Source organism: Heterocephalus glaber, unplaced genomic scaffold (assembly GCF_053883595.1).
Source record: "Heterocephalus glaber isolate CG9 unplaced genomic scaffold, H.glaber_assembly_v1.0 deba00001442, whole genome shotgun sequence".
In the NCBI taxonomy this organism is placed as follows: Eukaryota; Metazoa; Chordata; class Mammalia; order Rodentia; family Bathyergidae; genus Heterocephalus; species Heterocephalus glaber.
In genome coordinates this window covers 51906730-51919941 of record NW_028258296.1, presented here as the reverse complement: position 1 = coordinate 51919941, position 13212 = coordinate 51906730, and the positions used below count along the sequence as shown (strand labels likewise).

Here is a 13212-nt window from a genome sequence, read left to right as displayed (position 1 = left end):
TATGCATTGGAAATATGGTCTGTTTAAGGACTACTTTTCATTTTAATGATGACATTTAAAGTTCTAAATTTTGATGGAATCTCATTTATCAATTTTTTTCTTTTATACATCATGTCTTTTGTATCCTAGGTAGTTCTTGCCTACCCTGAATTCATAAATATTTTCCCTTATAATTTCTTCTTAAAGTTTTATACTTTTAGGCTTTCATATTTAGGTTCATAGATCCCTTCAAGTTATTTTCATGTATGGAAATAAAGGGTTGAGGTTAATTTTTTTATATACAGATATCAGGTGTTCTAGTGCCATGTGCTCAAAACACTATCTCTTCCTCGGCTCTTGTATTGAGTTTATATTCTATAAAACGCTAATGTTAAATAATCTTTCAAAACTCAGTGGACCATATATGTGTGGTTCTTTTTCTAGATTCTCTGTTTTATTCAGATGATCTATATGTCTTTCCTTACACCAACACTGCCTTGATTACTGTAGCTTTAGAAGAAGTCTTAAAATTATGTACTATATGTCTTCCAACACTGTTTTTGTTTTGTTTTGTTTTTAAACTTTTCTAGGTCCTTTGTACTCCTACATAACTTTTAAATTTCAATATCCAATTCTTCATTTATAGCAAGTACACACAGACCTGAATTTTTATATATACCTTGTGTTTTCTAATCCGGCTAAATTCAAATACAAGTTCTAGGGGCTCCTAGAGATTTCTTAGTATTTTCTCTGTAGATGATCATTTCATCTACATATAAAGATTTTGCTTCTGCCATGCCAATCCTATCCTAATGGTGTCATTTTATTGCCAGACTATTTTGGTAGGGCCTAGGTTTCAAAGTTTAATGGACAGATAAAGAGTAAGTATATCTGCCCTTGTTCCCCACCTTAAGGAGAAAGCATTGTATCTTCTCCATTCATATAAGGCATTCTCACTGGAAGTATGGAGTACATGTCTTTAATCTGTTGAGAAGGTTCTGTTCTACTTCTAGTCTCCTGATAACTTTTACCATGAACAGCTGCAGAATTTAGTCCAATACTTTTTCTCCAACTAGTGACAGGATCATATGGCTTTCTCCTTTCCTCTGTTTAAATGATGACTTTTGGGGGTGGATCTTCCAATGCTGAACAAACACTGCCATCATTATAACAAAACCACTTTCTACATACTGCCAGATCTGACTTCCAATAGTTTGTTTTGTTAAACAAATCTCTATATATGTTCATACCTTTTTCTTCTATTATCTTTATCCAGTTTTAGGATTAACACAATGTTGAGTTCCTAAAATGAGGGAAGAAATGTTCCTTCTTTTTTCTGCTTTAATTATTTGATATAATTTACCAGTTAAAATGTATATGAGCCTACTGCTGTCATATAGGTAGGTTTTCAAGCTAGGAATATGCTTTAATAGGTGCTATTCAAATTTTATATTTCCTCCAGAGTTAGCTTCATTAATCTGTCTTCCAAGGTACTTCTTAGAAGTTGTCAAATTTATTTCAAAACGGATTTTTGAAATATGCTTTCTATATCCTTTTAAATCCTGTAAAATCTGTGGTAATGTCTCCTAGATCTTGATATTGCAATTTTAAAAATGTATAATTGACATTGTGTAAGAGGAAGAAAAGGTCTAAAGGAGCGGGGGAAGTGGGAGGGGTAGGGGAAGGGAAAGAAGGGAAAAGAAAAAATATGAGAAAAGGAAAAAAATGGAAACAAGGTCTTTGCAAATAGGGAAGGGTGGAGGGGTGAAGGGAGGACAAGGGAAGGGGAAAAAAAAAGTCAAGATACATCATGTAACAGTACAAGATCCCAATGATGAATGTAACTGTATTGTATACCTAAAATGTAACAATAAAAATAATGGGGAAAAAAAGAAAAGAATGAATGCAAAATACTTTTCAACAGAAGAAAACTATAGGAACCCATTCTAACACAAAATAGCCCTGTAAGAAATACTAAATTTCTTCAGGCTGAAATGATGGTACACCAAAGAGATGAGGATCTCAACTCAACCACCCAACACACACAAAATAGGTTTTTGAATCATCACAGAAAAGCACTTCAGGACACTTCAGTGAGAGGCACAGGCAGATTCATTACACAAAAGAAGAAAGAAGTACACAATCAAAAGGAGAGTGGGTAGCTTGAGGGTAAGCCTCACCATAGTTTGGGTTGGGGGTATTATGTGATATCAATGATAGCAGAGGAAATGTCTGAAAATCTGTCATGAACTAGCAAGTATGTGCACCACATCATGTGGCCATATTCCTTTCGGTTAGGTCACTCTGGAACTTCAGCCAGCTTTTCTTCACAAAGGAGGTAATTTGTTTTATACAGTGCATGAAATCAGAGAGCAGTAAAGTTAGATTTATTGTTCAGTATTAAATGCTGATTTCTCAATGTAATCTAAACTCTAAGTTCTTCATTAGTAATGACTAAAACAGATTATTTTTTCAAATAAAATTGTTATTGAATAACACCTCCAGAAATATAAATGCTTCTAACTTTAATCTAGAGAGTCTAAGTATAATGAAAACAAGTCAAATTTTCACATAATTTACAAACTGTAACACAAAAAGAAATATTACTTGGAAAAAAATTAAGTACCAGAATTCCAGTCAGTATAAATGGTCAATTTCAAGTTAAAATGTTGACATAATGCAAATTTTAATTTTGTATCTTTAAATGATTTACAAATTTAAACAAAGAAAACATGTCATCTATGTACTTCTACGTAAAAATCAGTATTTTTTTTAGAATGAAACACACTGCAAAGAATGTACGTTAAGAGCTCACTTTGACTTTCAAGAGTATAGATACTATAAGACAACATCATGAATTATGTCTTGTTTTCCATCTTGACTTACAAGATCAGCAAGTAGTATACAAAAATAGAAGAAGGAAAGTACTTTAAATCTATAATAGCATTAAGTGGAAATTAATAAGCAAATAAAAGAAAACAAACATTGATGACCATACCAGTGTGCGGAAGAGAAATCTATACTTAAAGAAACAAGTGGTAAAAACTGGAACAAAGTTAGAGGTGACCTGTTTCAAAGTAAAGGACTTATTTTTTAAAAATTGGAAAATGTTTTAAAGCAACATACTAGTATATACATATGAAGAGAAACAATTTAATCTTGAAAAGTATGATGGGGCAGATCATTAGAAATTTCTAAGACTAAAAAGGTTTTTTAAAATCAGTTAATTCTTCCAGAATAGAAACAATCACATGAAACAGTTTACCTTTTTAGATTCACCATTGCCCAGGGAATCCCCGTAGGTGTATTAAAGGCAGGAAGGAGTTTCTCAGCCAATTGCACTGCTTTTATCTTGAATATCTGAGATTTAAAAAAAAGAATACCAATAAATTTTAGCCATCAATGGTCTTTGCTTATTACTGTATCTCATACTATGTACTAGGTACATGGAGGCAGAGGAATGAGGGCATTTAATGCTACCACAGAGAGCACAGTAACTAGAGAAAATGTTTGCAAATTGGATCTTGAGAAAAGGAACCCAAGAGGCAAAATCCTAAAATTACAATTAATTGAAAAGACATGGTTTTGATGTTAATGTCATCTGTTTTTTCAGTGGGGAAAAACAAACATTTGGCTATGGAACTTTCATTCAAGATAGTCAAGCTTAGTTTAAATATTAAAATAAAAGCAGGGGGCCGGGGATTTAGCTCAGTGGTTCCGTGGTTCCGCCACCTGCCTCGCAACCACAAGGTCCTGAGTTCAATCCCTGGTACCCAAAATAAAATAAAAGGAAGATGTAACCCAATTTGGATAAATGCCCTTGGATTACTATAAACATGTTTATAACACAACATTTTCTGTCAAGATCTAACTTCATTATAAAAGAAAAAATATTTGAGTTCACAGTTCAAGCTTACTTTCAGAGTTACGAATGCTCTAACCTCAGGTCCCTCTCTGGTGCTTCTTTGGTACCCAAAACAATAAACTGCTGAAATATCAGTGGTTTTCAAACTCATGAATTATCAAGATGTAGACAGTAACATTTTTACTAATTTGCTTACCATATCCCAACAGGTAAGTTTGTGAACTCTACTTTGAAGACCACTAATTTAGACTCCAAAATGAGACTGAGTCAGAATGTTCCTTCTATTAGGAAAAGTGAAATGCTGTCCTATATAACTCTGGCCTATCCTCTCTCAAATGTATTCCAAACTGATCAATTATTTAAGATTTCACTTTGTCACTACAGCAAAATATTTCTAACAAAATATCAACTATTTCAAATAATAAGTAGCTAACAGGCTGGAATATATCAAAGTTTGAGTTGAGACTGTATTAAAAAAAGGACCCCAATATTACTGCGGGTAGAAAATATTACAGAGGAATATGTACAAGTAGCCAAAGAAATATGACACTAAGATATCTTGCAAGATTGTTACATGAAGCAGAAACTGTTTTAAAGATCTGTAATTAGATACATTCATACATCTATAACTTAACATTTCCTTCAGTATATACTTTACATTAAAAACCCCAAAGAAAAACATAAGCTAAAAATTTTAATAATTCTTATTTATCTAATTAACTCAGAAAAGGAGATGTAAATTCAGTCCTCTTGGTATTACTTTAAATGTCAGTAAAGACAAATTACATTACATAGCAAACAGTATTTTCTCTGTTTACTATGAGAGCAAAGGGACCAATATTTATCTAAGAATTAATATTAATGCCATGTATTTATTAATCACATTATTTGTGTATCACATGTTTTCTAAATATAAAATATTAAAATGATAAAATGACCTACAAATATAAACAATTTCAAAATAGAAGGCATTTTCATTTCATATCCAGAATTGGCCAACAGCATGCTGCCTAATTTTTAACTACCTTGTATAATAACAGTTAACATGTACAGTAACCAGGGCCAGGGATTTAGCTCAGTGGTTCTGCCGGCTGCCTCACAAGTGCAAGGACCCAAGTTTGATCCCCGGTACCAAAAAACAAACAAACAAAACATGTACAGTAACCAATTATAGTAGAAAGTTAAAAAAACACTCAAATGCCCTTAAGGAAAGTTTCTTTACATACTACACTGATCTTGATTTATTATAAATATATAAACTCTTTAATACAGATTTACATTCTCTATTTTCAGATAAAATTTCAAGAGACAACAGTAAATATAAAACAAATTAGTTTTTAGTATACAAGGTAGAAAAACAATGCAAAATACAAAAAAAAATAAAAAATAAATATCCAGTTCTGTCCTTTAACTACACAGTTCCTTCTGCAATGCCATTAGCCAGAAGCTTCTTAAATAGCTAATAAATATTTTGCTTCTTAAATATCTAGGAAATATTTTGTTCTAAACCAGTCCCACAGAATGTATGGTTCCTAGCCATTTCTTATCAACTCATTTTTGAGCCCTCCCAGAAAAAGATATTCTGTTACAGTTTACACACACATAATCTCTAACACGTATCTAACACAGAATATTACACATTTTCTCTCTAATACAGAATACCAGACAATTCATCTTGAACTTGCTTTTTTTCACTTATTGTATCATGAAAATCTTTCTAAATCAGTTGATAAAGGGCTACCACTTCCTTCTCTTTAGTGGCTGCAGAATTTCCTCTTGTATGGATGTACTGATTATAATATATTTAATGATGGATATTTAATTTGTTTCCATACTGTATGGCTATGTTAGATAAGCCACAATGTGGTAATTCCAGTGTGAAAATGTTCTATCAACCAGTACATACATTTGTACTTTCGATAAATTACTTACTGATAATTTGTCCTTCTCCAGCAATTTAGGAGTGGTTGTTTTTAGGTATCTTTGTTAAAAGTTACCAAACTTTGGATTCCTAAAATCTGACAGTTGAAAAAAATACTTGTCATTTTTCTTTGCTTATTTTCTTATACATGCTAGGCAAGTGCTCTGCCACTGACCTATACCTGCACCCCCAAGTCCACAGTCTTGATATACCCACACACACACACGTGCATGTGGAATATATTCTTACAATTTGCATTATCCAACATTAATTTTTATACTCAACATTAAATTCCTCAAAATATTTTATTAATTAGTGTGTATATATATATATCTGTATATTGTATCTTACATCTTCCTCCTGAATGATAGTTTGGCTAATATAAAATTCTGGGTTGAAAGCTATTTTACCTCAGTTTATAGATACTACCCTAATGTTTTCTGGTATCTACTATAGAGAACTCTGCTATGAGATGTTATTTTTTCGTAAGTAACAGGCCTTTCCTCTTTGGCAGTTTTTTAATATTTCTCATTCATTCCTAATATCCTTTCAAATACTGATTATCACTTATTCCACTAAACTCATCTGGTATTACTATTAAGTATTGTTTGAACCCTCTCCATATATTTTCTCACTTTCAACTCCTTATTTCTCTTCTTTAACTCTCAGTATTATATTCAAGATGAATTTTTCGTCATCACCATAAACAGAAGCAACCTTAAAGATTAGACAGCTGTTTCTTAGGACCAAATAAGAGTAACTACAAGACTAAGAGTTAGCACAAAGAAACAGAAACACATCCATACATACTGCCACAGTTTCATGACGGTTGGCAGAAGACACTAGATTAGGTGAGAGATAAAAGGAATCATTTGTCATGGCAAAGTAGCAGCTAAAGTTCATTTGCATCCATTGCAACTGCCCTGCCTGACCCTAATCTCACAGGGACTATGCACAGGACCTATGATGGATGCCTACATACACAGTGGATTCTGTTACAAGAAAAGATACTAAACTTAGGGAATCTCTTTTATAATAAGCAAAAGCAAGCCTATGTGTGTAAGATACTACTTGATCCAGTGAGCACAACCATGATGACTCCAATACAAAGCAGCCACGGACTTATTTCTCAGTATACCCAGCAAAAGTGGGCAAGGACACTCAGACTCCATGACGGCCTGCCTTCCAGCCTTTTATATCAGCACAAACAGCAGTTCCTTTCTGTAGCAGCAGCTAAATTCCAACACGTGTTTTCTCAACACTTGCAAAACCAACCAGCTTCAGCATCTTCAACTAACAACAAAGAAATCAGAAGCCGCATTAACTGGCCAGTACATCCTCATTAGAGGTCAAGTTTCACCTCTGCATGACCCTTCCTCTTTAACTGTCTAAGTTTTAATTAAAACTTCTTCCTTCAGCCTGGTTGCTTCCTGTAAGAGCCATCACTGTGATAGCTTCAGAGTATTCTTTTTAATCTACCATTTAACTAATTAACAATTTTATACTTAGTTAATAACTCATTATATTGAATTCTTTCTGTTCAAAACAGGATGAATTCTGTCTCTTTACTAGACTGATAAATAATTCATATTCTTATTATCTATTATAAAATACATATTTTTAAAAACAGGAAAAGTGCTTAAATCATAAGCAGTTCTATCTTGAATCAAATACAGTTGGCTCTCCATATCTGTGATTTCTGCATATGTGTATTCAACTAACAAAAGATGGATAGTGGAAAATAGGGCAGAAAGATTGCATCTGTACTGAACATGTACAGACTGTCTTGCCATTAATCCTTGAAACAATGTAGTATCATACTAATTAGTATCAACTTCCTCTCTCGATCCTTCAACCTACTGCAACATGGCTTCCCTCCCATTATTTCACTAAAATGAGTTTTGCTAAAGACTAGCCACACATTTATGTAAGAACATTTTCAGTCATTACTGACCAGTTCCTCTATAAAAGAATTTCTTCCCTTGTGTTCAACAATCCTACAATCTATGTTTTCTGCAGTGGCTCACTGTTTTCTATCTGGCTTTTAATACTGTGACTCTTGAGGCTTGATTCCAGCCCCACTTCTCTTCCTATCCAAAATTGTTCTCCTGGAAATTTCACGTTTGTTTTCAATTATCAACTACATAGCAACTGATTCCCAAATGTACATCTCTAGTCAGTATTGAAAATAGCTACAAAAAAATAGGAATACATTTAAGCAGTGGCAAAAGGTCTCTAGAATGAAAATAATAAAACACTGATGAAAGGAATTATAAGAGATACAAAGAAATAAAAGGACACCCCACATTCACAAATTAGGAGAATCAATATTGTTAAAATGTCCATATTGCCCAAAAAGGTCTACAGAATCGATACAATCCCTACTCTTACCAAAATACCATGGACATTCTTCACAAAACTAGAAAAACAATTCTAAGATTTTTATGAAACTATAAAACAAAACAGAAAAAAAAAAAAACAGCCAAAAACATCTTGAGGAAAAAAAAAAAAGCATTACATTACTTGACTTCAAAATATACTACAAAGCTGTAGGACTCAAAATAGCACGCTCTTAGCATAAAAACAGAAACAGAGACTAACTGAACAGAACCGAAAGCCTAGGAACAACCTACAAAAGCACGGCCAACAGACTTGAAAAGGGGCTAACAATGTACACTTCAATAATATGATGCTGGAAAACTGGATATCCACATACCGAAGAATGAAATTAGGCCCTTATCTATCTCTTACATACATAAAAACCAACTCAAGATGGATTAAAGTCTTAAACATGAGAACTGAATCTATGAAATTAGTAGGAGAAAACACAAGGGAAATGCTTTAACACATTGGGCTGGGCAAATAATTTTTTGAACAAGACCCCAAGAGCCCAGGAAACAAAACAGACAAACATGATTACATGTAACTAAAAAGTTTCTGCTCAGTGAAAAACAGTCAACCAAGTGAAGAGACAACCTACAGATTGGGGAAAATATCTGTAAACTATACTTCTGACAAGAGGTTAATATTCAAAATATATGAAGAACTCTTAAAAACTCGATAGCAAAATAACTCATTTTAAAAATTGCCAACAGATCTAATTAAGATATTTCTCAAAAGAAAACATAAAAATGACTCATAGGTTATAAAAATGCTCAATATCATTTATCATTAGAGTAATATAAATCAAAACCACAGTAAGTTATCACCTCACTTCAGTAAGAACAACTCTTACCAAAAAGAAAAGTGCTAGCAAGAATGTGAAGAAATGGGAACCCTGACACACTACTGTTGAAAATGTACATTAGTAGAGCCTATATAGAAAAAAGTATGGCATTTTCACAAAAAAATTAAAAACAGAACTACCAAATAATCCAGCAATCCTACTACTGGATATATAAGCACAGAAATGAAATCAGTATACCAGAGAGACATCTGTACCTGTTATGTTCACATTACCACTATTTATAACATCTAAGAAATGAAAACCAAAGTCCCCATCAACTGATGAATATAATATAAGAAAACATGGTGTATATATACAACAGAATATAATTCAGCCATAAAAAGGATTAAATTCAGTCACTTGCAATAAGGTGGATGGCAATGGAGATCATTATGTTACGTGAATGAGGCAGGAGCAGAAAGACCAGTACCACTTTATCTCACTCGTATGTGGAACCTAAAAAAGTAAATCTCCCAGGAATTCAGAGAAGAATTATAGTTACTAGAGGAGAGCACAGATGACAATGAGAGACAGGAGATGTTGTTCAAAGGCACTACGTTACAATTAGATAGGAGTCTGCTACGCCACTGCATAGATGGATAGCTAGAGATGATGATAATGTACTATGGACTTCGAAAAGCTGAAGAAAGAAGTTTGAATGTTTCCACAATAAAGAAATGATAACTACTGAGGGCCGGGGATTTAGCTCAGTGGTTCCGCTGCCTGCCTTGCAAGCGCAAGGACCCGAGTTCGATCCCCAGTACCAAAAAAAAAGGAAATGATAACTACTGAGACAGATAGATATATTTAACCTGATTTAAACATTGCATACTTATCTGTACCAACTATTTTCACTTAAATATAACCATATCCCCTCAAATTCAAAATTCTTAAAATGAACTTAAAATCTTTTTCCAATCTAGTACTATTAAAACATTCTAACAAATATCTGGCCCACCACTGGTCTAATACCAAAAATTAGAATGCTGGGAAACAAGATTAACTGCTACCTCATCTCCCCTTCTGAAATACTTTTTCTTTTTGGTACCGGAGATCGAACTCAGGTCCGTGCGCAGCAGGCGGCAAAACCACTGAGCTAAATCCCCGGTGCTCCCCTTCTGAAATATTATCCAATCCTTTCAACCTTACCTCCAAAATCCTTCGAGATAATTTATGTCATCTCTACAATCATATTTTACTTGAAATAACCATTATTTCGTGAACAAAATAAATAACTAGCTGACTGGATGAATGGACACACACATACACATACACTCAGTTTTAACCGTTGGGCTATAAATTGCTTTTGTAATGGAAAATACAAACCACATTCTTCCTGGCTAAAATATATGAACATATGTTTATAGGTTCACAATATTCTACAATAATAGACTTAATGTTAATACTGTTTAGCAGTGATGGTGAACCTTTCAAGAGTTTTCAATGATACAAATAGCCCACCAAGGCACACATGCCACAGGTTCACCACCACTGCTATACAGTAATAGTATCAATTTATTCAGCCATTCCCTTAGGGATGATGGTCAGATCTTTTCCAAATATTTGCTTCTACAAATAGTACCACAGCAAAATATCCTTCTAAGTGTATGGTTATGTGTCTACCTTGTTACTTCTAGATAACAGATTCCTAGAAATGTACTGCTGGGTTCAAGTATTTCAAATTTTAAGTGTCTGTCATCACCCACTTCTATTACAAACTGTAACAATTTGAATTCCATCAGCCTATCATACTGAAGTAGAAGTATTTTATAGTATCTAAATTTACCTCAACAGGTCCTTGGAGATCTTAACCAGGCACAGAATACGTAAGAGTATATTTCAGGCAAACAATTATGATATACAGAGAAATAAAACAATGTGGTCTAAACAATTTCACAGTACTATGGTTTAATTTAGGAGAAAACCAGAGAATTATGAGATGGTGGGTGGATCCCTCAGACTATCTCTTATACACAGCTTGTGACCTCTTCAAAAGGTACTATTACTTTTTATGAAAGCTGTCATTCTATCTATCCTACAAACAAGAAATCCCATTCTGTCTTTTACTGTAAAGAAGCTACAAAGGCCAGATAATCACGTTTCCAAGCTTTCTTTGTAATTAAGGCAGCAAACACTACCACCTTAGCTTTGCTATTCAGCAGTACCCAAATTAGGCTGAAAAGCAGCAGCTAGGGACCACAGATAGCAGAGAATCCATTCAGCCAAGAGGGGGTGTACAGTTTCTCCAGTGTCCAGAACTTCTATAGGAGTTTCCAGTACCAGCAGGGCAACCAGTGCCACAACAACGTGTGTGCAGTGACATCTACCGGGAATCAGTACCATGGTGGTGTTTCTGGCTACACGCAGATCAGAGACAAAAAAAGTAAGTACAACTATTCATTTGCAGACCACAAATGTTATCTAGAAAATCTGAAGAAAGCTAGAAAAAGCAAAAAAACCCGCTATAGGACTTAATGTACAGTCTCTTTTTTACTTACTACAATGCTAGGACCTTCAGTATAAAGCCAAATGTAAGTAGTGAGAATGGACCTCCTTCCTTTATTCCTGAGTAAAAAGCATTTTAACATTTTACCACAGCATTTTAACATTTTAGCACTAGGATAGGATCAGCCAGAGTTGTTTCTGTAAGTGGCCCTTATCAGAATGGGAGGGGGGCGCCCACGGGACAAAACTTCACTTTCTAATACTAGTTTGCTGAGAGATTTTAATCACTAATAAGTATTGCAATTTGCCAACTGATTTTACTGAATTTATTACAAAGACAGTGTATGATTTTTCTCCTTCATTCTACTAATTAACATAGTGAATTTCATTGTTTTTTTCAAATGTTAAACCAATTTTGTTTTCCTGGAATAAATACCACTGGTACATGATATCCTTTTTCACATTCTTACTGCTACACTTTACTAATATTCTGATCAGAATCATTGCTAATGTAGTTACAAAGTATACTGGCCTTCAGTTTTCTCTTTTTGTTGTTTCAGGCTATGATAGTAGTGTTATGCTAGCCTTGAAAGACTGGAAAGTACCCCTTTTCTTTCTCTGGTTATGTAGAGTTTGTGAAAGATTGATTTTCCTTATCTAATAGAAGTAATCAATGAAACCATTTAACCGGGGTGTCAGTTTTGTGAGGTATTTCTGAATTCAAATAATACTATATATTTACACTTTTTGCTTTATCTTGAGTCAGTTTTATTAAGATTATTTTTCAGAGAACTTGTCCACTTTGTCTATTTGAAAAAACTGCTTATAATACTCTATTTTTATGCTTATAATGGCTGTAGATTCTGCAATTATAGCTTGACATTGGAAATATCATTTCTTCTTAATATCAGTAATCCTTTCTATCTCTTCTTTTTTGATCAACTTAGCTAACTAAAAAGGTTTATCAATTTTGTGATGCTTTCCCATAACCAACACTGCAATGTTTTCAGTTTCCCTTGTGATTGCTTTCCTGGTATGTTACTAATTACAAGTATGTTGCTTTATTTTCAAATACTGGAATTTTTCTTGATGTCTATTATTGATTCCTAATTCAGTTCCACTGTGATCAAAGAACATACTCTACCTTTTTTTAATTGAAAATTATTCAATAGTCCCACATGTGGCTTATCTAAGCACATCATGTGCAACAGAAAAGAATTCATATAATTCTATAGTTGTTGAATACAGTGTTCCATAAATATCATTTCATTTAAAATGTGACACTTCTACACCATTACTAATTTCCAACAACCTACATGTTCTATCAATTTACTAAAGAGGAATGTTGAAAGATCTGACAATCTAGCTGGAATTGTCTTTTTAATGAAAGAATTAAAAAAAGAACTTCTTTTTAATTCTGTCCACTTTTTACTCATGCATTTCAAGACTGTTATTTATTACATATTTACACATTTATGTTACTTGTTTTAATGTTATGATTTTTGTAGTTTTCTAATGAATTCAATTTTTTACCACTATAAAATGTCCCTAATATCTGGTAATATTTTTATCTTATAGTCTACTTTCATATTACTGGGGTTTTTTTGGTATCAGGGATCAAACTTGGGTCCCTGCACTTGCGAGGAAGGTGGTGGAAACACTGAGCTAAATCCCCAGCCTTTCTACTTTCATATTAATGCAGTCATTCCGGCCTATACTTAATGTTTATATAAATTTTGGTTTTTGTTTTCCATTCATTTAATTCCAAAATCAGTG

General features: G+C 33.4%; 1 protein-coding gene across 1 annotated transcript in view; it reads right to left on the bottom strand.

The window, feature by feature from the left end:
* Positions 1-13212, bottom strand: part of Man1a2 (mannosidase alpha class 1A member 2) — a 146429-nt gene that overhangs the window by 57443 nt on the left and 75774 nt on the right. Inside the window, exon 6 of the mRNA XM_004853818.4 lies at positions 3245-3339. Coding sequence (XP_004853875.1) covers positions 3245-3339 — 95 coding nt within the window. The remainder of the gene's footprint in view (positions 1-3244; positions 3340-13212) is intronic.